At 39.0% G+C, this 22,683-nt stretch overlaps 2 protein-coding genes across 2 annotated transcripts in view; one reads left to right on the plus strand and one right to left on the minus strand.

The window, feature by feature from the left end:
- The first annotated feature begins 997 nt into the window (after window positions 1–997).
- Window positions 998–12,344, plus strand: LOC106124858 (lysosomal alpha-mannosidase). Its single transcript, XM_013321857.1, has 29 exons — window positions 998–1,295; window positions 1,803–1,905; window positions 2,150–2,231; window positions 2,848–3,033; window positions 3,353–3,477; window positions 3,601–3,681; window positions 3,769–3,905; window positions 5,767–5,900; window positions 6,011–6,131; window positions 6,293–6,400; window positions 6,538–6,640; window positions 6,846–6,936; window positions 7,028–7,118; window positions 7,222–7,339; window positions 7,470–7,627; window positions 8,149–8,226; window positions 8,299–8,466; window positions 8,609–8,760; window positions 8,891–9,012; window positions 9,086–9,237; window positions 9,362–9,488; window positions 9,568–9,695; window positions 9,793–9,910; window positions 10,020–10,188; window positions 10,321–10,415; window positions 10,492–11,028; window positions 11,173–11,550; window positions 11,770–11,935; window positions 12,141–12,344. Exons 1-29 carry the CDS (start codon window positions 1,209–1,211, stop codon window positions 12,286–12,288), a joined length of 4,263 nt encoding a protein of 1,420 aa, XP_013177311.1. The 5' UTR covers window positions 998–1,208; the 3' UTR covers window positions 12,289–12,344.
- A 1,565-nt stretch (window positions 12,345–13,909) lies between these two features.
- Window positions 13,910–22,683, minus strand: part of ACC (acetyl-CoA carboxylase) — a 35,171-nt gene continuing 26,397 nt past the window's right edge. Inside the window, exons 28-55 of the mRNA XM_013320735.1 lie at window positions 21,820–21,959; window positions 21,461–21,671; window positions 21,236–21,331; window positions 21,007–21,164; window positions 20,600–20,780; window positions 20,390–20,505; window positions 20,189–20,309; window positions 19,950–20,046; window positions 19,707–19,813; window positions 19,533–19,634; window positions 19,248–19,350; window positions 19,041–19,141; window positions 18,693–18,863; window positions 18,320–18,426; window positions 18,129–18,241; window positions 17,790–17,928; window positions 17,475–17,688; window positions 17,142–17,328; window positions 16,878–17,005; window positions 16,686–16,800; window positions 16,428–16,605; window positions 15,898–16,013; window positions 15,718–15,810; window positions 15,530–15,624; window positions 15,383–15,448; window positions 14,940–15,119; window positions 14,573–14,713; window positions 13,910–14,185 (exon numbers count right to left, since the gene is read on the minus strand). Coding sequence (XP_013176189.1) covers window positions 14,120–14,185; window positions 14,573–14,713; window positions 14,940–15,119; window positions 15,383–15,448; window positions 15,530–15,624; window positions 15,718–15,810; window positions 15,898–16,013; window positions 16,428–16,605; window positions 16,686–16,800; window positions 16,878–17,005; window positions 17,142–17,328; window positions 17,475–17,688; window positions 17,790–17,928; window positions 18,129–18,241; window positions 18,320–18,426; window positions 18,693–18,863; window positions 19,041–19,141; window positions 19,248–19,350; window positions 19,533–19,634; window positions 19,707–19,813; window positions 19,950–20,046; window positions 20,189–20,309; window positions 20,390–20,505; window positions 20,600–20,780; window positions 21,007–21,164; window positions 21,236–21,331; window positions 21,461–21,671; window positions 21,820–21,959 — 3,642 coding nt within the window. The 3' untranslated portion in view covers window positions 13,910–14,119. The remainder of the gene's footprint in view (window positions 14,186–14,572; window positions 14,714–14,939; window positions 15,120–15,382; window positions 15,449–15,529; window positions 15,625–15,717; window positions 15,811–15,897; window positions 16,014–16,427; window positions 16,606–16,685; window positions 16,801–16,877; window positions 17,006–17,141; window positions 17,329–17,474; window positions 17,689–17,789; window positions 17,929–18,128; window positions 18,242–18,319; window positions 18,427–18,692; window positions 18,864–19,040; window positions 19,142–19,247; window positions 19,351–19,532; window positions 19,635–19,706; window positions 19,814–19,949; window positions 20,047–20,188; window positions 20,310–20,389; window positions 20,506–20,599; window positions 20,781–21,006; window positions 21,165–21,235; window positions 21,332–21,460; window positions 21,672–21,819; window positions 21,960–22,683) is intronic.

A 22,683-nucleotide genomic window follows, 5' to 3' on the forward strand; every position in this document is an offset into this window, starting at 1 on the left:
TTGTTTTGCAAATGTTGGTCTCTCAAGACAGACTATTATTATTATTAACAAGCTGTAGCCCGCGACTCCATCCGCGCCCATGCATTCTTCCAGAATACGTTCTATGTCAAATTCCATCGAGTTGCACAAAGCTATTTTGGAGATACATTCAAACAGATATCCATCCAAACATTCGCATTCATAATATTAGTAAGATTAGTGTTGTCTACAAATTTAATATTTAGGGTCGACACAAGTCTTCAAGCAGTCGGCTTACGTTCGCTGTACACGGACTGCAATTTTCTGTTACAACCAGAATGCTGTAAACACGCGAAGTCTGCGTAAAGCTTTCCATTTACAGCAGCCCTTAGTGAACATCAAGTATTTGATGTTTATTTTAAAGATAATATAGTCATCAGTCGTAACAATATTTTCGTTAATATACATTACACAATGGAGAGGCTTATATTATTATAACAGTTTAAGACAATTCATGTGAAAACACTTCTGATTGTTGAATGTTTTCGTGAATTTGACACATATGTTATTGGTAGCATGAACTTCGCGGTTAACCATAAGGTGACTTAGGCATCGGTCATAATGATGCCAAAAAAAAAACAGGAAAAAAACAATTCTTATTTACTTAACCAACAAATTAATCAGCAGTAAACACACTTTTTAATCAATAATTATTTTCGTTTAAATGAATACCAAATAAAGCAAAACAGAACAAAAGTAACCAAAAACTGAAAAAATTGGGTTTTTAAAAATTAAATAAGTAAGACAAAATATAAATCTTTATTCAACTGGTATAGATAAAGTAATGCAATATAGAATATAGCAGATATAGAAATAATAACATTAGATTCGCTTGAGAAAGACAACATACAAAGTTTTGCAATAGCTATGATCAATGTTCAATTAACAATACCATTGTGAACGCTTCCTTATCATAAACAAACTGAACATTACACGACTTCATACGTATCTCACTTCAGTACCAAATCGTATACCACAATCAGTTTGTCGGTTTCCGGATCAGCATTACTTTAAGAAAATGATCCCGTGCTCAACTAAATCAACTCATTTTAATGAAAAATAATTGTGACAATCTTAATATCAAGAATGCTGAAATGATAACTAACTTTAAAAATAAAAAAACATAGATTTTTAATCATGTACACAAGTGTTCATTTACAAACGTTAACGCCTTTATAAACTGTAAAAAGATGTATAGAACTTTTTTATTATTGCTTAGTTTCGTGCACGGAAGTCAAAGTTTGAATGTAAAGCAAAAGACAGAATGTGGATATAAGGTAAGCATCACTATCTGTGGTCAAAGTATTTTGAATTTTAAATCTATGGTCATTAACTCCTGGACGTAGAATTTCCCGATAACCATAATTATTGGTCTTTTTGCAGTCCCCTTCCAATACAATAGTGATAAGCCTTTGATACTCTAATATCAACTATTAAATTCAAAGCTATCTTATATAGCAGAATTGCACATTTATTTCTTTGGCAGCAACCTTTTTATGTTACCAGCTATACATTAAGAACAGGCTTTAACGTGCTAAATCCATTATTGTCTTAATGCGATCAGGAGTACCCCAAGGTGCGAACTTAGGTCCGTGTGATTTTGAAAAATTATTTACAAATTGATGATTTTAGTTAATGATAAATCAAAAGAATCATCAAAAGGACTTTTTAGGCTAACGAATAATGAAGTATCATTATTGAATTATTAGTTATGGAATATTTTTTATATTCAAAAAGTGTAAAATTTTTTATAACATATATTGTTAATCTTTATTCTTGTATAGCAATGTCCGCAAACCCGAGACGGTGCTCTGAATGTGCACCTCATTCCTCATTCGCACATGGACGCTGGATGGGTCAAAACATACGATGAATATTACTATGGAAGTAAGTAAATCTTTGTTACTTGAAATCAAAAACAAATTAAATCTGATAGGAGAAAAATTTTTAAGAATCTTCAAATTTATTTAAGGGCCCCCACATACTAGAATCTTTTAGTCGCCCGATAGTTTAATGGTGCTCTTAATCAGTATGAGCAAGTAGTCGTTGTAATGTCGCACGATCGAACTAACGGGCGACTAAAAGTCTTTAGTGTATAGAGGCTGTAAATGTGTAATTCATTGTATTTCAGCGCGGACATCCGTGAGCACAGCGAATGTCCAACTGATATACCACTCAGTCCTGTCGGAGCTACTCCATGATAAGCGACGAAAGTAAGACAATTCTACCTCACTTTCACCAGTTTAACTTGTATCTGTCGTACATAGAGACTTTGAGTATCCTCCCTTAGTGTAGATTTGATATGAGTGATCTAACCAAAAGGGCTTAAACGGGAATTTACAGTTTTGTATATGTATTCTAGGCTTACTTATGTTGATTTTTGCGCTACTTCAAAATTATGTTTCGAGAAAGGTTCATAATTCTATGAATGCTGTCGTGAAACAATAAGTAATTAGCTCACTGCTGATGTTAATGAAAGCAACCAGACAAGTTAGTAGTTACCTGGAAACTGATATTCAAACTCAATCCTAGAACATAACAACATCGATTATTCGAAGAAAGTCGTGGTGATATTTTTACTTCCTTCTTTTTAAGTTATTTGTTCGTTATTGTAGCATTAGGAACTTGATTTTATCAATGTCTCTTCTCTTGTGTTACAAATAGTACAAAAACATCTACAGCTTTGGTATTTTAGTTGTTTCTGGCGGCTATGAGAATATGCCAGGCTTATTTGAGTTTAGCAGAAGACTGAAGAAACGGTGACTGATAGAGAGGTATGGAAGTAAAATGGCAGAAAGATGATGTGTTGGTTACAACGTTGAACTTCAGGTTCACGTTCTCGGAGACGGTGTACTTCTGGCGCTGGTGGAAGGAGCAGCGGCCGGCAACACGCGCTACATTCCGTGCTTTGGTGGCGGAGGGCCGCGTCGAGTTCGCAGGCGGCGGTTGGGTGCAGAATGACGAGGCCACAACTGACTACCTACAGATTATCGACCAATATACTTGGGGACTTAGGTCAGTTGATTGTTATAAAAGTGGCCAACATTTACAAAGGTTCAAGACAAACTGGTTTAGTAAATATTAACCCAGATATGACCGCCATCTTTAACGGATTAATCCTTTATCTTCTTTGCGACTGCTAGTAAAATGAGTCGTTATATTATACTTAAGAATACCAGCGGTCATTTACAAGGAATCAAGTACTAACAAATCTCGGAAACGCAGCGGGCCACTGTCTCCTAGTTCATATGCTTTGAGATGAATGAAACTGCTATAAAATTTTAATGAATGATATTTATAATCAACATTGATTAGTCACATTTGATAATTTTAGAAAGCTGAACGACACGCTGGGCCCGTGCGGCAAGCCGAAGGCAGCTTGGCAAGTCGACACGTACGGACACACACGCGAGCAGGCCTCGCTCCTCGCACAGATGGGATATGATGGACTATTCATTGGTATGTTTGATTAATAAAAAAGTAATTTAGCTCAAACTAAGACTAGGGATCAAATTTGAAAATACCCGAGAACACATTTTAGGTATCATATCAATTTCTTTTATGATTTCATTGTAATTTTAGGCCGAGTAGATCATAAAGAAAGAGAATCCATGATAGAAGAGGACAGAATGGAATTTATGTGGCGAGGAAGCAATGTTCTAGGTACGTAAGATACGTATAACGTTATCTTTATCTAAAGTAATTATATTAACATTCAGGTATAGTCTTATGTACTTTTTGTTGCATCAGGTAAAATGTCTGACATAATGACGCACAACCTGTTCAATCTGTACAACGCGCCTGATGGCTTCTGCTTCGATTTCCTCTGCAGCGACGAGCCTATCATCGATGACCCTGACAGCCATGTCTACAACGCAGACGCTAGGGTAACAAGCTAGAACTTTAGATACTTGCATCTCTTATATCTTTCATATTTGCGACAAAACATATATAACTGTTGCCAGACCCCGTTCTCGTAATAAAATCTTTATTAGAAGTCTATTTGTTCTTCCAGACTATGTTCTATACATTCAAAGACAAATTATTTTAAAGACAAATTTCACCGAGATTTATGTACTCAAGAGTGACCTTCTAACAAACATCCATGCATCCAAACTTTCGCATTAATAATATTAGTTAAATATATGATTACATGTTTTCTTTTCTATTTGTTAACTAAATATATCTTGAAGCATAAATAATATCGTTTATTTAATAAAAACAACAGAGTAATTAATCAAAAAATACAGTCTTTTTGAAGCCAATTAGGTTGATATTATTAATCATAAATTCAATTCAAACGTAAAAAATTCCATCGCTTTATTTGGAAAAGACAATAAAAAGTAAAGAAAAACTAATTTATCAGGTCGCAGGAAAAACAATAAATAGAACCATGACCGCGATTTTCTTTGAAGCAATTTTTACTAACAACTTAATGCTAACAACTGAATGAAACAATAAAAAATGTTAAATATTTTTAAATTAAGTAGCCAATTTCATTAAAAATTTCGAGAAATCCTTGTAGAAGATTGAATTGTCCAATTATTTTTATTTTACTACAGGGTGGCCCATAAGTCCTTTGAAAAGTAACATTTGAATAAAACGAACAGGGAGCAGTCGCGATGGAGCGTTTTACTGGAGCGGACCGTGCGTTTTGTGTGCGCGAGTTTTATAAAAACGACAATTCGGCAACCGTTGCGCGACGTAAATTTTGAGAACACAAAGGTTTACACAACTTTGACGACACTCCAACTCTTCAAACGATTAAGAACTGGGTTGCTAAGTTCGAGGAGACCGGTTCGACGTTAGATAAACCGCGGTTGGGTCCTCCAAGGACGTCACATACGGAACAAAACATAGACACAGTGACACAGTCTATTCGCGAAAATCCGACACAGTCAACTCGTAAGCGCGCCAGAGCATTAAACGTATCCAGGACATCGTTACAACGGATTTTGAAGAAAGATTTACATTAATTAAATGAAAAAACGTATTTTTTTATATCATAAGGTGGCAAACGAGCGAGTGGCCACCCGAAATCGCTGAAATAGCGAAGTGACCGTTGCCCATAGACATACGCAATTGCATATGCGTTGCACACCTTTAATCGACGGAGGAGAGGATGCACAGAAAGAAAACATTTTACCTTTCCACGCATCCTCTCATCCGGAAAGTCCACTTCCACTTCCCATCCCTTCCTTACAAGAAAAGGGTGGGAAGGGAAAGAGGACTAAATTGGGCCTCCGGGACGCACACTCATCAGACGAAACGCGGAATTGCTTCCACTTCACGCCTGTTTTCTGTGTGGTGGTGGTATTTCACCGGGCGAACCTGGCCAATTCGTGCGAAGATGTTAAAGCGGGTTCTACCACTCTTAATGATACTAAAGGTACTTTTCCAACCGTGAGTTTCTAAAACCAAAATTCCCATTTCAAACATATCTTTATTTTTTTAAGATATATTAAATATATTATATGTTTTGGATAGGTTTTATATGTTTTATACACGGATCTCGGAATCCCACGGTAAATGAATAAATCCTGCTAAACAGTAACTTTTTAATTAAGTACGTTCAACCCAGCTTTTACAAGCACACATAAATGTGCACCGCGTACAGCATGTTCTTAACCGCCTCTCTTTGGTCTTTCAAAATTATTTTCGGTTTATCTGTTTCTTAGGCCCTTCTAACATAGCTTCTCCAGTTTGCAACATTAATTTAATTCTTACCGACCTTCCTATTATGTACAGGTGAACGACTTCATAGCTCAGATAGAACGTCAGGCGAAGTACTACGACCACGATAACATCATGGTGACAATGGGCGGGGACTTCACCTACCAGAGCGCTGCCAACTGGTTCATGAACATCGACAAACTTATCAAGTAAAATATGCTTTTTACCTTTTGTTATTTTAAGCACTTGACACATCGACCTGAAGAGTAATCTGATTAAAGTTACTATGAACTTTTCGTAAGGCTGCATATTTTTGCAGCCACGTGACAACCCATCCTGCGAACCTGTCCGACGTCAACGTGTTTTACTCAACGCCATCCTGCTATCTGAAGGCTATCTACATGTATGGCAGGCGAGACAAGTCAGTCTTCACTGAGAAGGTAATTTAAAAGTATCACGGTTTAAAAAATCGTTAAAAGTATACAGTAAATTCATGTCATGTTAGGTCAAAATTTGGTTCTGTATGTTTGTAATTCAATAAGTATAGTTATAAGAGTATTGTAGTATTTTAATTAGCTATTCAATTAGTTTTATTTTTTAGAGTGATTACTTGCCATACGGCAGTGACTCCACGACGTATTGGACTGGATTCTACACCTCCCGACCAAGTCTCAAATATCTAGCGAGGAAATCACACATTTTCCTACAGGTAAATACTTTAATTTCTGGTTAATTTCTAGTTAACTTCTTACCAGTAAATCTTGTAAAATGAACTGGTTTTATTTTTTTTATTGATATGGTCTGTCCGATTTGTTGTAACTTCTGTACTTTTACGCATTGTTTCAGGTGGTGAAGCAGTTGACCGTGATATCTCGTATGGGAGACTCGTACGAGCTTCACCTGCTGCGCCACGCCGTCAGCCTATTGTTGCATCATGACGCCATCACAGGTCCAGCCAAAATTCTTCCGGTGCATATGGCACCAAATTGATCAGCCGACCTAAGACTGATGCTGCGTTTAGTATCAACTTACGTGAACCCGATAGTCTTTTGACTATAAAATTATTAGATTACGCTTACTTATTATTATTTTTTCATGTGAATATTTGCCCACATCATCAACTTCATTCAAGTGTTCCTCTCTCTCGTTCCCAGGCACCAGTCAACAACACGTAACGTTAGACTTCATACGAACATTGACAGATGCTGTTGAGTCTTGCTCTAAGAAAGTTTCCCAATATCTAAGGTATTCTTTTCCTTTTTTTTACTACATAACAATGAACAGTTAAAGCAGTATGTCGCTTTAGCATAATTTGGTCTCATTCACCCTTTCCTAGTTCACTGACACCGACGTGGGGCGGCAGCCGACGGTCCAAAAATAACCAACAGTTCATCATCTGTCACCAGCTCAACATGAGCCAGTGCAGGGTTAGTTCAGTAATCTCCATCGACGGAACCTTAAAATACTAAACTAGTCAGTTCCTCTTTCTCTTGAGAGTGTTTAGAAATCAATACATATTTGTGTGTTCAGTTCTCCGAGAGTCAGGACACAATGCTGCTGCTGGTGTACAACCCGTCCAGCATCAAAACATATTTCCATGTGCGCCTGCCCGCCATCGCCATGCACTACTCCATCCGGGACTACAATGGTGAGTAGCACCCTCCTTACAGCAGCAGAGCAAATACACCACCAGTGTACTGCTTATTATTGCATCAATATTTGAATTCAGAAGACGAGAGAGGATATAAAGACTTAATATTTAACTGCTCGTTATACAGATGAGGAGGTGGAATACCAGTTGATCCCGCTGCCCGCGTCCGTCATCAACCTACCGGGGCGCAGCTCCAGTGCTATCCAAGAGCTGTGCTTCGAGGCGGAGAATATACCGCCACTCGGCTACACAGCCTACTACCTCGCACCTATCAGGGATCCATTGGTAAACTACTGACAACCTTTGTACAAATGGGACAGATATCTTTGACTAAACAACCAATAAAGGTGGCGATATCTTATCATTGATGTAAGACATAATTTTCTGAGTTTAGAATGAAGGAAAAGTGTTCTATTGTCAATGCCGGTTCTCAAATTTGACTTATCCTAAATCAATATATTTTGTGCCATTAATTGTAGCTATGTAACAAGATTATCCGTGTTAATACTTATTCAGTTACAGATTCGCTTCACTTCCCAAATGACTTGACGTTTTTTTTCATTACAACAATGGCTCAGTAAAACAACGACTCAAAAAATCTGTCAATGATTAATTTAACTTCCAGGTTATGATGAAATATTTAGTCAAAAAGATCACAATGACCTATTTAGTGAAACAAAAAATCTTTATTTTAATTTCCTGACTTTTTGTAAATGCTTTAAAACTTGTTTTCCATATTTTAACATAAGTCGATAGTCAATTTTAATGTAATATGTATAAAAAGTGTTATTTATTGCTGTTTTCAGGAAGAGTCTTCTTTTGTTAAGAAGTCACACCATAGTCCTGAAGCTGATCAAGAATTGACACCAAATATATCTAATGAGGTATTTATATTGCAGCTTAATAATAAATCTTGGCGATCATAATTAGTCTTAATAAATCATAACTCTTTCCAGTATTTAAAAGTAACGATAGATAAGGAGACTGGCCTGCTAGAGTCGATCCAGCACGTGGACGGCGTGAAGGTGCAAATCTCCCAGAACTTCTACTACTACAGCCAGGTGCAGCAGCCGCTGCAGTCCGGCGCCTACAGCTTCCGGCCCTCCAGGAACCGGCCCACGCCTGTAAGCTGCACCAACATCCCCACACACCTTGACAACTCACAAAGCACAAAAACACTCTCTATTCCTATCTGCCACACTTAGCTCAAGAAAAACAGGGTCTGAAACAATCAATGTCTAGTCGTGGTCCAACATTTTTCTGTAGGTTGCTGAGAAAGTGATCTACCACGCAGTCCGAGGGTCATTGATCAAAGAGATACGTCAGAGGTTCAGCGACTGGGTGACGCAGGTCATCCGGCTCTATCGCGGCGAGGAGTTTATTGAGCTGGAATGGATCATCGGTCCAATACCCGTAGGGTACGTATCACAATGTTTGAAGGATGACTCAAAATTGTTATATAGTAAGTAAAGAGAATCGATGAAATTAAATAAACGGAAGTGACTTGATGCATAACAATTGCTTATTTACATTAACTATGATTTGTAGAAACGACCTCGGCAAGGAGGTGGTAAGCATCCTGAAGACAAACATCAGCAATGGCGGCGAGTTCTACACAGACGCCAACAGCCGACAAATGATGAAGCGCAACTGCTGGAATGAGAGCACCAGTAAGTTTATATCACGCGAGAATTGAAAAAAACCTCGATATGTTATTAAGTACACAACATGGTCGTGTTGCAGGTCACCAGGTGAAGAAGCCAGTGGCGGCTTGCTACTACCCGGTGACGTCTCGCATCTGCGTGAGAGCCAACAATGCCAGTGTGGAGCTGTGTGTGCTGACAGACCGTGCGCAGGGCGGCACTTCTTACAGCGAGGGCGAGATTGAGCTCATGGTAATACGTACAAACTAATAAAAAGCTCTAATCTAATACTGAGACTACCGCAATGCAAGAACTGGTTCCCAATTCTTCTTACACAGGCACTATTGTTGCTTTACTATATTTGTCGTTTTTCAAGGTTCACAGAAGACTTCTCACGGATGACGGTTTCGGTCTGGAAGAAACTTTGAACGAGGAGGCTTACGGAGTGGGGCTGGTGGTGAAGGGGAAGCACAGGATTATGTTCGGCAATTACCGGCAAGAGAGTAAGCCTAACTCCAAATTTGGTAATGATTATGTAGAAGATTTATTTCTAAATTTCTAATTTCTTTCGTTCTTCTCCAGTGGACGAACAGACGTTCTCGGAGCGCGTGTCGTACACGGCTCGAAAGTGGCTGATGGAGCCCTGGTTGTTCCTGGCACCAGGGGAAAAGATCAACAGAAGAAAGTGGCAGAATGTTCGGAACAAAAGGGTATGTACCTCATAATCGACTTATCATGGCTTTGAAGTGCCTTAGGTACCGATTTTAAACCAGTAAAAAGCATTTAAAAATGTTGTAAATTCTGCAGTACTCGGCGGTGCGCCTGCACGGGCTACCGCGTCATATCCACATCATCACCTTGGAGCCCTGGAAGGCTGGCTCCGTGCTGCTTCGACTTGAAAACACGCTGGAAAATTCTGACAAAGGTATTATGTACATCCGTGGAAGTTTAAAGACTACAACTTACAATCTTTGCGGATCCGTTGCAGAAAAAGTGGCGTAAATTTCTAATATGAAATTTAAAAAATGTTATAGAAATATTCAAAATGGAAAAGGACACGACGGACGAGAGCCCGCGCACGACGCACATTGTGGTGGACTTACGCAAGATCTTCGGACAACACGAGGTGCGGATGGTACGGGAAACAACGCTCGCCGCCAACCAATGGCTGGAGGAGGCGCGCCAGATGGACTGGAGCACAAGGTGACACACAGCACATTAGAGGAAAAAAATTGGATTAAATAAAAAAAGAAATATGTCTATGTTTCACAAAAGTGTCGTAATAATTATTGTCGTACCTGCTTATCAGATTTTTTAAACCGTCCGCCATTTCAGGTACGTGTACTCAGGCGGAGACGATGGTATCCTGCCCGAGGACAACGTCGACTACACAGACGACAAGCTCGAGCGTACAGAGAGGAAAGACTCCGGTACAATACTCTGTCTAAACAAACACTTGCATATTAACTTATAATAATACTGGTTCAAAACTGTCTACCCTTTCAGAGTTTACACAAGAAGATACATACTTCGTAAGGAAACAGCCGCGGAAGAAAATAAATGTAACACCAAAGCAAAAAACATATAAGTCCAGATATAAGTACGATGAACGCCGCAAGAGGTCTCTCAACATTACCGAGAACATGATTGATACATTGAACGAAGCCAACGCATCTGAACCCAACGCGTTTATCACTTACGTGGAAACTACAACGAAACCGTACAATGAAACAACACCATACGAAGAAGAAACAAAGAATAACTCTATAATACCAACGGATTTCAGACATATAGCGTTTGCACCTAAACCAGATCTGAGTGGTGATCTACTGAGGACCAGATTTCGTGCAGACTCTAAAAAGACTCCAAAAATAAACTACAATCGAAGTAGAGTGAAACCAATGAAGTTCTTCGTGGAATGGGGCAACTGCTCGGAGGAGGTGGGCTCCACTGAGGATGAGGATTTCTCATCGAATCTGAAAAAAAGATCAGCAAAAAGGAGAAACGGAAGCCACAGCGTGAAAAGCAACAGACGTAATGGCGGTATGGAACAAATTTAACTTTTTTCAATATTTAAAAACATAATGTAACAATAAAAAAAAAACAAAATTTACGTATTTAATTCTTACGACAAAACAATAATCAATCTTACTAAAGTAGTTAGAATAAAATTAAAGTCATTTGCAGATTACTTTTCCAATGAACCCGATGACGGCATAACGCGATCGATGTACGAGATGTACTACAAAATGAAACCAGCCAACAATCTCAAACCACGGCCCGAACCACAGACACCAGCGCCCAGAAGATTCAAGAAGATAAAGGGTAAAAAGATAAGAATAGACAAGCACGAAGAATTATCAAGAATAGAACGCACGACGAGGAAATCTAGAAGGAATAGAAATAAGAGAAAAGGGAAGACTTACGCTACAACAAGTATTCCCTTGGAGGTTTATAACACTAAGAAGAGGATCACAAGAGAAAAACAACGACAAAATGCAGACAGTGGACAAGATAATGACAGTGAAGCGGAAAATACGAAAACATTGTCGCAATTGCGTAAAGGTATGATGGAAAAAAATCATCAAAGATGTTTTACTTGGTAAATAAAGGGTTTTTGATGTAAAGACAAAAAATATGGTTAACATCTGATAAAGTTATTACACCTTTATTCGTAACCGTATTTTACGCGTTGTTTTATTTTTAAACTAGGAAGTTGTAAAAGAGTCATTTTGAACATCCATTAAAGTTGTATTAACATAAATGTATCTTGTTAACTTTTAGCACAATTCACTCACATGGCACCTAAGACTGAGCTGGCTCACTTAAGAGCGAAGCGACGTAAAGAGGCTATGAGGAGTTACCAGGACTACGAGGCCGACACGTCAGATGGCGCTGAGGAAGAGAGTCGGGAGGAAGCGGACAAGTGGGAGAATACCAGGAGGAAGAGGTAACTAGTGTACTTACAACAATGGGCTTGAATTCTCGGAACTTTTACAAATAAATTTTCAACACTTTCACATTATATTTGTAAAACAGTAATGTATTGGTCATTTGCAGATGTTTCAAAGAAGGGATAAAACTAGATTTTTTTACAATTTCGTCGTTCTGAGTTATTTTCAATATTTTCTTTCATAACCTTTATTTTTTTACAGGACGGCGAGCAAGGACGAGGAGATGGTGGAAAGCAGTTCCGACTCTCAGGAGAGCAACGAGTCAGAGTTTGTGGTTACGCTCCGACCTTCGCAAATCCGCACATTCGTCGTGTGGTTTGTCGACAATCGCAAGACTTATACATTGTAAACTGAACATTTAAGTTATCGTAGTGTTAAATATAAATAAAATTGGAACCTTTTGAATTCTCATTCGTTTGATATTTAGAAAATGTAATTTTTTCGCTCTCTTACGCATATACAATCCATTCTTCAATCTTTCTCTACGTCTATAATCATTCACATTTCATTACTATTTATTTTCCTATCATCTAAAATCTAGACTCTCAAGGTCATATATGTCCAGATCGTGCCAAACTTTTCCTTCAAAGTATCTCCAGCCTCGTACACAAAATCAGATGACATAACAGTATTGTGGGAATACGTCAAGGTTATGTGAACTTTAGAAATAAAAGTCAAAATAAAAATCATTGAATAATTTATTAAATACATTTTATACAAAGGAGTTATCTCACCGGACCCATTTCACAAGCGGTTCATGATCTAATGAAGTCAAACGGCCATTACATTGACTAAATACAATCATGGAACCTTCTAGAAGAGAGCTTCGTTAGAACACAAACCGAGAATGTCTAGAACAATATTGATTATAAACAATAGGAATGTACTAAGTTTATCAAATATTATGTAGCGAATAATTAGTAAAGAAAATACTACCAATGTTTCAGTGTTACCAGTATATTACATCGAGTATTTATTTTACTAAACAAGTAATATTTTCATTCTTAAGATATGCAAAAATAAAATATAATTTTTACCACAATTAGTTAGCAACATTGGCAGTACATTTATCCAAAATACGAATGTGACGTGATATGTGACACTAACACTTTGAATGCCATGACCCTTGAAATATCTACAACACAATTGTCCCTACTTATATATAAAATTGTTATACCACAGAACTTATTAAAATAAGAACTTTTCTCAAAATATAATACACCAGTTTTGTGAACTAACTAAACTGTTACACGTTAAATAATATATGAGTTAGTGGGAAAATCATTTCAAATATTTTTTTAATATTAAAAAGATTTTTATTCGTGTAACGTATTAACTCAAAAACTACTTCTGTAATTCTTCTTCATTAAAAAGCTACATATCACTGTATATTGTAGGCTAAAATTTATTATTAGAATTGTTTAAAAAAAAAGGATCATTTAATTCCAGTGCTACCAACTCGACTTACCGAGTTAATTTCAATCCGTGAAAATGGTAGCATTTAACGTGTTAAATTTATAACTGTTTCGGTATAATAGCAAATCAAACTGATGTATTACATTATAAGAATAACAATGTTAAAGTTTTTTTTTAATTATTTTTTTGCAATATTTTTATCGTTTTGCGAGAAAAATGTGAACTAAAGTGTTGGCAAAAGGTTTAAAAAGAAAAACAAAGTTTAATCAAGTCTTTTACAGCTATTTAAAAGAATAGGCAAAGCTATTGCCCAATAAATTAAATAATTTTACTAAAAGTTACTACATGATGGAACTTTATGCTCCAAAAGAATGGTTATTTTATCAAAAAAAAATTATAATAATTACTATGGCTTGTGAAATAAAATGCTTTTTATATAAAAATGCAAGCTTTTTGTGTAAATAATCCAATTTTTGTAACAACGGTTTTTTTTAACCAAAATCTTTCTTATTCTTTTATTTTCAAATATAACATACAAATTCAACTATTTGGCGAAACCAAAGATACGATATTATTTTCAAACACTTTTGCTTTCAAAAAATGTAAAACATTTTTAAAGTATCTTCAACAGATATCAAAGTACAAAATATTCAAACTGAATGCAATAACAATGACACAGCCGAGCGAACATACAAAATCAAATATAAATATACGTACGCGTAAATAATTTGTTCCAAATGTTCTCCATTTAATCACTAAATTGTCTATTGTTCCATTTCTAAAGCAGTCAGTTTTCGTACGAACTCCGCGCGTTGAGATGGCGTCAGCTCCTGCAATTAAATACGATACAATGCAATAAAGATTTTTACAACAAAGCACAATTTTTTTATAATTTGAGATCTTATTCGATTAATTCCTTCTAGTTCTTCTACTCTTGGTCTTGGTCTTGATGTTTTACTTAGTATTTTAAACAAAGTGATCCTATAAGGGTTCCGTTATTTTCCTTTGGAGATGTAAAAACGAGGAAAGAGAAAGACAATAGCCCTAGGTGTTGGCAGAGCTAGAACAATTACTTTAACTAGGTACAAATGCGTTCGTGTACGTATACGCACTCACACGTACGCATAGCGTGCGTACGTGCATGTTTAGGTACATGTACGTGCGTATGTACGTATACGTATACGTGGCTATGCGTGCGTGTGTGCAGATGTACGTACCATGACGAGGGTGTTGCAGGCCTGCAGCACCGCGTCCTGCTTGATGGCGCGCAGGTTGCGCTCCAGCAGCGAGTCCTCCGCGCCCGCCTGCGTCTCCAGCCACTTGCACACCGCCTCGTTGTCGTGCTCCCACTGGTGGGACTGAGCATCACACAAGACAGTTATTTAATGGCCAATTAAACTATCCCTCAGTTTAGATTTATCATACTTATGGTATAACATACAAGACCCGTAAAGAATTGAAAAATATAAAATAGATTTAAAAGTATTTTGAATGTGATCATATTAATGGTAGGTGTCCCTCCCAGACCAGACGTTGTGTATATTAGAGGGTGGCGAGGGACATAGATTGTATGATGTTGCTGACCTGAGTCTCGCCCTGGTCCTCAGTGAACCAGCGGCGCAGCGTGGCGGCGGCGGCGCCCTGGTCCATGTGTGTGGCGGGCTGCACGGCCGCCTGCACGCGCCGCTCCTGCGCGTTCTGACGCAGCAGCCGCGCCAGCCGCCAGTACAGCAGCCGCCGCGACCACCGCCACGGGATTATGTCCTACAATACACATACAACTTACATATGAAACAAACTTTAAATCCGACTCGAAGGACCACATTTCATAATATTACTTTTCAATTTAAACTTCATCTAACATATATAATATTATAAGTACAAATCGGATGGATGGATGTTTGGTCGAAGATAACTCCAAAATTGCTACATATACCTTGCTGAGATTTGGCATAAATGTACAGCATAGTCTGAAACAACATATAGTCATGGGCAACAGTTAGTATTTAAGTAAAAACAATACTTACAAATATACAGCCCTTTTCTAACATTCTTTCCGCTGTGTCGTGCAACTCTGCAAATTGTACGGCGATCTGAAATCGCAAAAATTCAACATTTAATAATAAAATGTAAAAAAAATATATATCCTACGTTAACTAGTTGTATGTACTCACCTCGTGATATATAGGACTTAATTCCTTTTCTCTTGCTTTAACAGTCTTCTCCGCCGCGAGCAGATCTGCCTCCAACTCACGCACTTTGCACTCGGCTGAAATATTGACCAATATCAATAATTTCAACTCACTTGAAGGAGTACATCGTAAAATGTATCCAATAATGTTCTAGTGTTGAATAAACGTACCTTGCTTGCCGGCGTCAGTTCTCACCAGTACATCATCTATAGACCCTCTTCTATCTAAATTCTTTGATATTTCTTTCATTTGCTCCTTCATTTCTATAAACATTACATATTTATTACTTAAACATACTACAATTTTGTTTTATAAAATTTAAAAAGACAATGTCTATGCGGTATTTATACCTGAGATTCTAGCTCCGAGTCGCAGCAGTTCGGGGTCAAGGCGGTGCATTGTCTTGAGTATGTCGCGCTGCTTGAACTTCACCTCCACTATGCCCTCCGCCTCCAGCACACCACCCCTAACACAAACAACATTTATTTATAACTACAATTATAATATGAACAGTCATATAAAAATCTAAACAACTCTCTATCAAGACATTTTCAAGGAAAAATATGAAAATATATTCAAAGTATTGTTAGGAAGAAAATCCGGAAAACAACGCTAGTCTTACTAAAATGTCGACGTTTGTGTCCCCTTACTAATCATTCTGACACTTGACTTTGTAACGAAAGCACGTCATTCGCGCCGAAGGATTTTAATTAATAATGTCTAAAAGTATCAAGGTCAACTTGAACGATAAATTACATATAAATAAAGTTTTGAACTAGAACATTATTATCCTGGGCTTAATGCACGTGCGTACGTCATTTACACGTAGGTGCGTACATGTGTACGTTATTTGCGTGTTCGTGTCTACGTGGGTACGTACCTGGCGTCAGGGTCGGCGTACATCTCCATGCGCTGTGAGTTGACGCTGGGGTCTATGACGGCCCAGGCACCGCCGCGTACCTCCGCGCCCGGCGGTATGTACACCAGCACTGGCGCCGTCGCCCCGCGCAGCGCACGCACTATCTCCGCACCGAACTTCAATATCTGCTCGTACATGTCTAAAAACAATATTACTTCATATATTCTATCCATAATTACAATATTTTCTATATTTAATACAATAATAAACAGAATTTACCTTTCTGTCCACCGCTGAACCCTCGCCAGTTGGCAAAGATGATGATGGGCAGATTCTCACGCGAGAAGTCGTTTATAGCCTGCGATGTCTTGTACGCTGAGTCGGGGAACCATACCTATAAAAGACAAAACATAATTGTAGAGCGAGATAGAGAGATAGGCAAGAGAGGAAGTGAGAGAAGCAAGGGTATACCTGTCCAGCTTGCTGCATAGTTTTAGCCTCGGAATCGAGGTTGGCGGGGTCTGCTGGCAACGTGAACTCCACCGTACGCGTCTCCACTGCGATCACGCCCACCGGGATACCGCCCAGCCTTGCTCGACCTGAATAGATCAAATTTCAATAGAAATTTCAACCTTCTTCAGTTTTAAATTACAATTTGATAGATGCAAAAGAAAAATAGCTATCGGCGTCAGTGTTAAAGTCTAAGACTTAGGGGCTTTATTAATGTAAACTGACCAGCAATGACTGTCTGTGCCCAGGGTCTCATGATCTCGTCGAAGGAGCCGGCGTCGAAAAAGCCAGCGCGGTGCGCGTCTCCAGTGAGCATGAGGCGCGGGTCATGAGCTGAGCGCGGCGGCACCCACTCCACTGGCCGGTCTATAGGGTCCGCGCAACGCATTATCGGCACCATACTCAGCTTGTCCTAAAGCATACGAATGTACAAAATATTAAGACATTAATAAAATCGTCTATGTACATAGATGGTCTATGGGTTCCAAGTTGTGTTTCCAGGACAAGTAGTCTATGGCTGGAAGATGGTCTCTAGATAGTTGTCTATGTCCATCATACCTTGGGTACGTAAGAGAGCCACCGAAGCGCAGTCCTGACAGCATCCAGGTCTGTGGGCGCTACAGCATGTGTGACTCCGTTGTTGTGCATGATCTGCACACCACCGAGCTGGTTGTTGCTGGCGTACACCGCGCGCCCCAGCACCTTGTTCAGCGCCGCGTACCCGGTCAGGATTATGTACGATGACTCCACCTGGATGACTCGATGACCCAGTCTGAGGACAAGGAAGCAGTTCAATATACATAAATAGTTTAAAAAATTAATCAGGTTATTTAATTTATTCTAAAATGACAATTATTTATTGTACACGCTCACCTGACAACATAAGATCCGATGCCGATGGCCCTGCAGGTGACAATGGAGATGGTGACGATGTCCTCGTAGGCCTGCGCCGTCTCCCCCGCGATTAGGCCCGCGTCACGCAGACACTCCACACCCAGACCGTCTTCTTTGCCTAACACACGAACAAACATTAACAAACGTAATTATAAAGAAACTTTATTTTGATTTTGTTTATTTTTACTAACAATTTGCCAAAAAAACGTGAGGATGTTGTAGATGATATTATAATAGTCTTCATTGATAGAATCGGAAATTCGTCGATTTTTGTTTGTCAAACTTACATAAGTTTGAATTTATAATGTTTTTACATACCTATGATATCGGTGATCTTGTATCTTGCCTCTCCCTCGTCGTCTATGAGCTGTGTCTTCACTGAGCCGAGCGGACCCAGCCGAGAGTACGACTCCGGAGTTAAATATAAATACCTAAATAAACAAAATCATATTTAATTACATATTTCTTTTAAACAATACAATATAATATTACAAATATAAAATACAAACTTGAATCCCCTCTCAGGACGTTCAGCGTCGAGCCAGGCCACGTTGAACTCGGACTTGACCTCCTCCGCAACACCAATACGCGCGCCAGAGTTCACGCTCACGTAGATCTACAAATAATAACAAATTTGTCTTTAAATGGTGAAAATACAAGGAATTTTATTAAATACTACTAAAAAAAGCGGAAACACAACTGTCAGCGAGAAAACGAAATGCGATGACGAGTCAACATTGTGTATAACAACGACACCATACAAAATTAGAGTTGACAGTTTACATTGCCTTGTGTAAAAACTGCCTACGTTAGCGTATACGTACGCGTATACGTACGTGTATACGTATGCACATACGTACGTGTACGTGCTTGTATACTGACCCTGGGTATATTATGTTGTCGTGCGTAGTGTGATGCGCGATAGAAGAGCCAGTCCTCATGGGGCCCGAAGGAGCCCATGTAATGCGTCAGGTCGTTGGCGATCAGCACAACATCGCGCCCCCGCGGGCATTCTGGAGTCAACAGAGTTAGGCGCCACGCCACCATACCCACCTAGGAAAAAATGTGTTTTATATGACACAATAATAAGTACCTACTTTTATATATACAGACAGAAAACATAGTATTAACTATTAGTTTTAATATCTCTCAATGTCAGTTGACGTGTTCTTTGATCGCTTTTTTGTCACCAATAAATTATTTTAACTTGAGTAATATATGAAAACTCACAGTGTTCTGTCCGGGCAGACGTGTCACTTCGACAACGTGCCGCTCTCCGTCCGGTTCCACCACCAGCTCCACTGACGTCATCACGTTGTCCGGCACCGGACCTGACACAAATATTCAACAACACATTTAATGATGCTGATAAACATTTCAGCCTTTGAAAATCGTAACAATCGGACTATATTGTGAAGTAACAAGATGGCGACTCACCATCAACGCTGCCCTCCTCTATGCACTCCCGCCAGCGCTTCTCTATGGTCTGCCGGAACATGTCCGGGATGTCGTACACGTATGTTGTGCCTTGTGATGTCGCCTACCAACAAAAAAAACAATGTATTTTAAAACAAGACAAAAAAGAATGGATCGCATCATTTTATTTTTTTATAATTCATTATTACTATTAATTTATTTACTTTTAAGTTTAAGTTATTATACATAGGTATATATATATATTAAAATTATTATATACGACATTTTTCTGTAATATGTACTTACCAGGAACCTCTTTTGCTGCAAGTAATCCTTGGTGACGTAGGGCGTGGAGATTGGCAAGCCGTGCATTGGCCCTTGACGAGCGCCGTACGATTGGAACATTATCTACCAAACCAATAAATAGGTTTTAATTTCTTTTTTTTATAAAACACTAAAGAAAAATTATATGCAACTCACCACACCAGTCCTCGGGTCTGAGACCTCTTCATAAGTGTAAATATCTAGCGAGTAGCCGGACCCATTGGAGAGACAAAGACGTACGTTCTTGGTCGGCGCTCCGGGACCTGCAAAGAAATTTGTACCTTAAAGCCATAGGCAATAAAGTTAAAAATTGATTTATCAATATAATGCAAGGTTTTTTTTCATAAATATGACTAATTTTTAAGGTATTTAATATTTTTGTACATAAATACGAATTACCTATTCTTAATGTAAAGCGTATTTCTGCTTGCAACACCCTGAGCTTCCACAGGCGAGGACCGTACCTCATCACCATGCCCAGGACTGATTCTTCGATCTAAGGGAAAATAAAAAAATAAACATTACAAGCACAAGTCCACCCTCTCTGGGCAGAGCACAATGTTAGACATAGTGGGACGAGGCGGGGATGTGGGCACTGCGCAGAGCAGTTCCAGGTCAAAAGGATTGACGCACTGTACCTTAGCAGGGTCCATGATGACAGTGGGTCCGAAGTTTAGGAATATGTGGTTGCAGTCGGTGCGTTTGGCCAGATGGTGCGAGTACGCCACCTCCAGCTCGTCCATGGCTTCCAGTAGCACCCTGGAATGTAGTAATACCCACTTATGTAACCCGACAAGTTTTGTACATTAAAAAAGAAATTATTAAAATCTAGATTATACCTTTCACCCTCATTCTGCAGGTACTCGAAGCTGGCCTCTTTAGTGATAAGGTCCTGATGCCTGATGATGGAGCGGATGAAGAACCTGTAGTCGGTCACCTCCTGACCTTTCTTCACCTGACAATTAAGAATGGAATTAAAATTTTACCAGAAACATTTTTAATTTCTTAATTGTAGAGAAGTGTGTAGTTTTCCATGGTAAGGGTTCTACCTTGGCCTTGCCGAGATACAGATGCATCTTCTGGTTGCTGGTGGGCAGCGCCTCCAGGTCGTAGCTGCGCATGCGGTACAGCTCCAGCTGGAAGGCACTGGCCGGCTCCAGGTGCCGGTAGATTGTGTCCTCGGTGAAGTCGTTACGTGCCCGGTATGTGAAAAACTTCGGGAACTGACGTCTGTAACCAAACCATTATCATTTAAAACCATGGAAATATAACGAATTCTATACCTAATAAGACTCTAAAAAAACATTTATAGTATTTAAGTGTATTTGTCAGTTAAAGGAACTGAACGTGTTAAAGAAGTTTTTTGCTGTCTAAGAATATTCATTGACATAGTGCATTCGCATGTGCGTATACGTTGGTACGTGCGCGTATACGTAAACGTGTACAAAAATATTACTTGATGAGCAGCATGAACGTAATGCGACGTATCCTCTTGGCATGTAGGTCGTGTCTGTGCGCGCGGCAGAAGCTGCCGAAGCGACGCGACGCGGCAACATCGTCGATTTCTCCGTTGTCACGTACACCGATCATCAGGATATGGATAGGCTCCAGCGGCTGTAAAGACAAGACTAAGTGTTATTCAAGAAGTTCTGTGTACTAAACGTTCTTTTTGACATAATACTGACCACATCAGTTGCGTCAACAATCTGCTTGTAATCCATTCCAACATTGATGCTGGTGCTCTCTCGACTCTCGCTACCCTCTTGCAGCGCTTGCAGGTCCTGCAGAAAACACATATAACTCTTATACGACCAAAAGAACACCATTGCTGGGTTTTATTGCATATATGGGCTTTGGACAATTATGAGCGCCATGTTGCAAATGTGTTAGGACATATTTTTGGACATTACCTCCTTTCTTACAGTAGCTGAGCTAGCGAAGTCGTGCACTAGGTCTAGCAGCTCATCAGCATACTGGGCGAACTGCTCAAATGAGAGGAATGCAGCCAGCGCGCCGGTGCGGTGGTGGCACTTGCGCATGGCCGCCGTGCTCAGCTCGGCCGGCACACCCTCCGCGTCCTGCGCCGCAGACAATTCTATCTCTGACTGACTGATCGGGATCCTGGTAAAGGGAAGTTACACGATTAAAGATTAGAACGTAGTTCTTAGATTAAGTGACAAATAGGGTAACACCAGCACATTTTCAGTCAACAGTAAAACCCTTCCGCTGTAAATAATGACAGACTTATGTTTATTTTTTTGGTGGGTACCTGTTGGGATGTCCGGTGGGCAGCACAAACTGGAAGTGCACAACTCCCAGCTCGCCGGAGAGCGCGAGATGCTGCAGACAGGTGATCTCGTAGGAAGTGTAAGCGCGCCGCACGTACACCTCCAGTGCCGCATTACATACCTACAAGTATAAATATTTTTAGATATCTTGGCGGCTCTCAAGTACGCGAGAGTCGCTGCGCAGAACACAATGCAAGGTGTGTTATGGCGATCACCGTGAGCCGCCAAGATATTTGAAAGGGGTTATAGCATAGAATATATACATACGTAAACTCATACTTTTAATAAAATGTGGTAGACTAAAGCGAACCGTAACTGATTTGGCTGCACAAATAAATTTGTCTAAACATATACTATATCCTTTGGACTGTTAATTCATTTTAATTATTACTTATATATTTATCGTTTTTACAAGGTTATTATAAATACTGATTGACAGAAGATATAGATTGGAAACATTAAAAATGTATTGCGTTATTATACTTTTATAAAAGAAAAAGGCATGAATCTAAATCAATACTTTATAACTTAATCTATTAATTAATTAATTAATCACAAATATCCTTTGATATAAAATCGCAGACTTTAATATCGTCGTAGAGCATAATTAAGAATCCACTTTAACTTCATAAGGCCCTTAATTAGTGTAATTTATCGCCCGAGGGCCTGCGGTTGAAATAACACTATATAAAACAACAGACGTAGTTAACAGTCAGCAATGCATTTCTTATTTAAAGGAGAAATTAATTTTCTTTTTTAACTTGTCTGTATTATAGTTAAAGCAATGGAGGAGGTTCACTATAAACCATTTCACAAGACGTATAGGCTCGCTACATACGCAATGA

The sequence above is a fragment of the Papilio xuthus genome, unplaced genomic scaffold (assembly GCF_000836235.2).
Source record: "Papilio xuthus unplaced genomic scaffold, Pxut_1.1 DF825946.1, whole genome shotgun sequence".
NCBI lineage: Eukaryota > Metazoa > Arthropoda > Insecta > Lepidoptera > Papilionidae > Papilio > Papilio xuthus.

What these genes read in the sequence shown, in the direction of transcription:
- LOC106124858 (XM_013321857.1), top strand. Translation starts at nt 1,209, where the DNA reads ATGTATAGAACTTTTTTATTATTGCTTAGTTTCGTGCACGGAAGTCAA. An exon ending in ATCGGTCCAATACCCGTAGG is followed by an intron (nt 8,761 to 8,890) that starts GTACGTATCACA and finishes TATGATTTGTAG; the next exon opens with AAACGACCTCGGCAAGGAGG. An exon ending in CAGATGGACTGGAGCACAAG is followed by an intron (nt 10,189 to 10,320) that starts GTGACACACAGC and finishes CCGCCATTTCAG; the next exon opens with GTACGTGTACTCAGGCGGAG.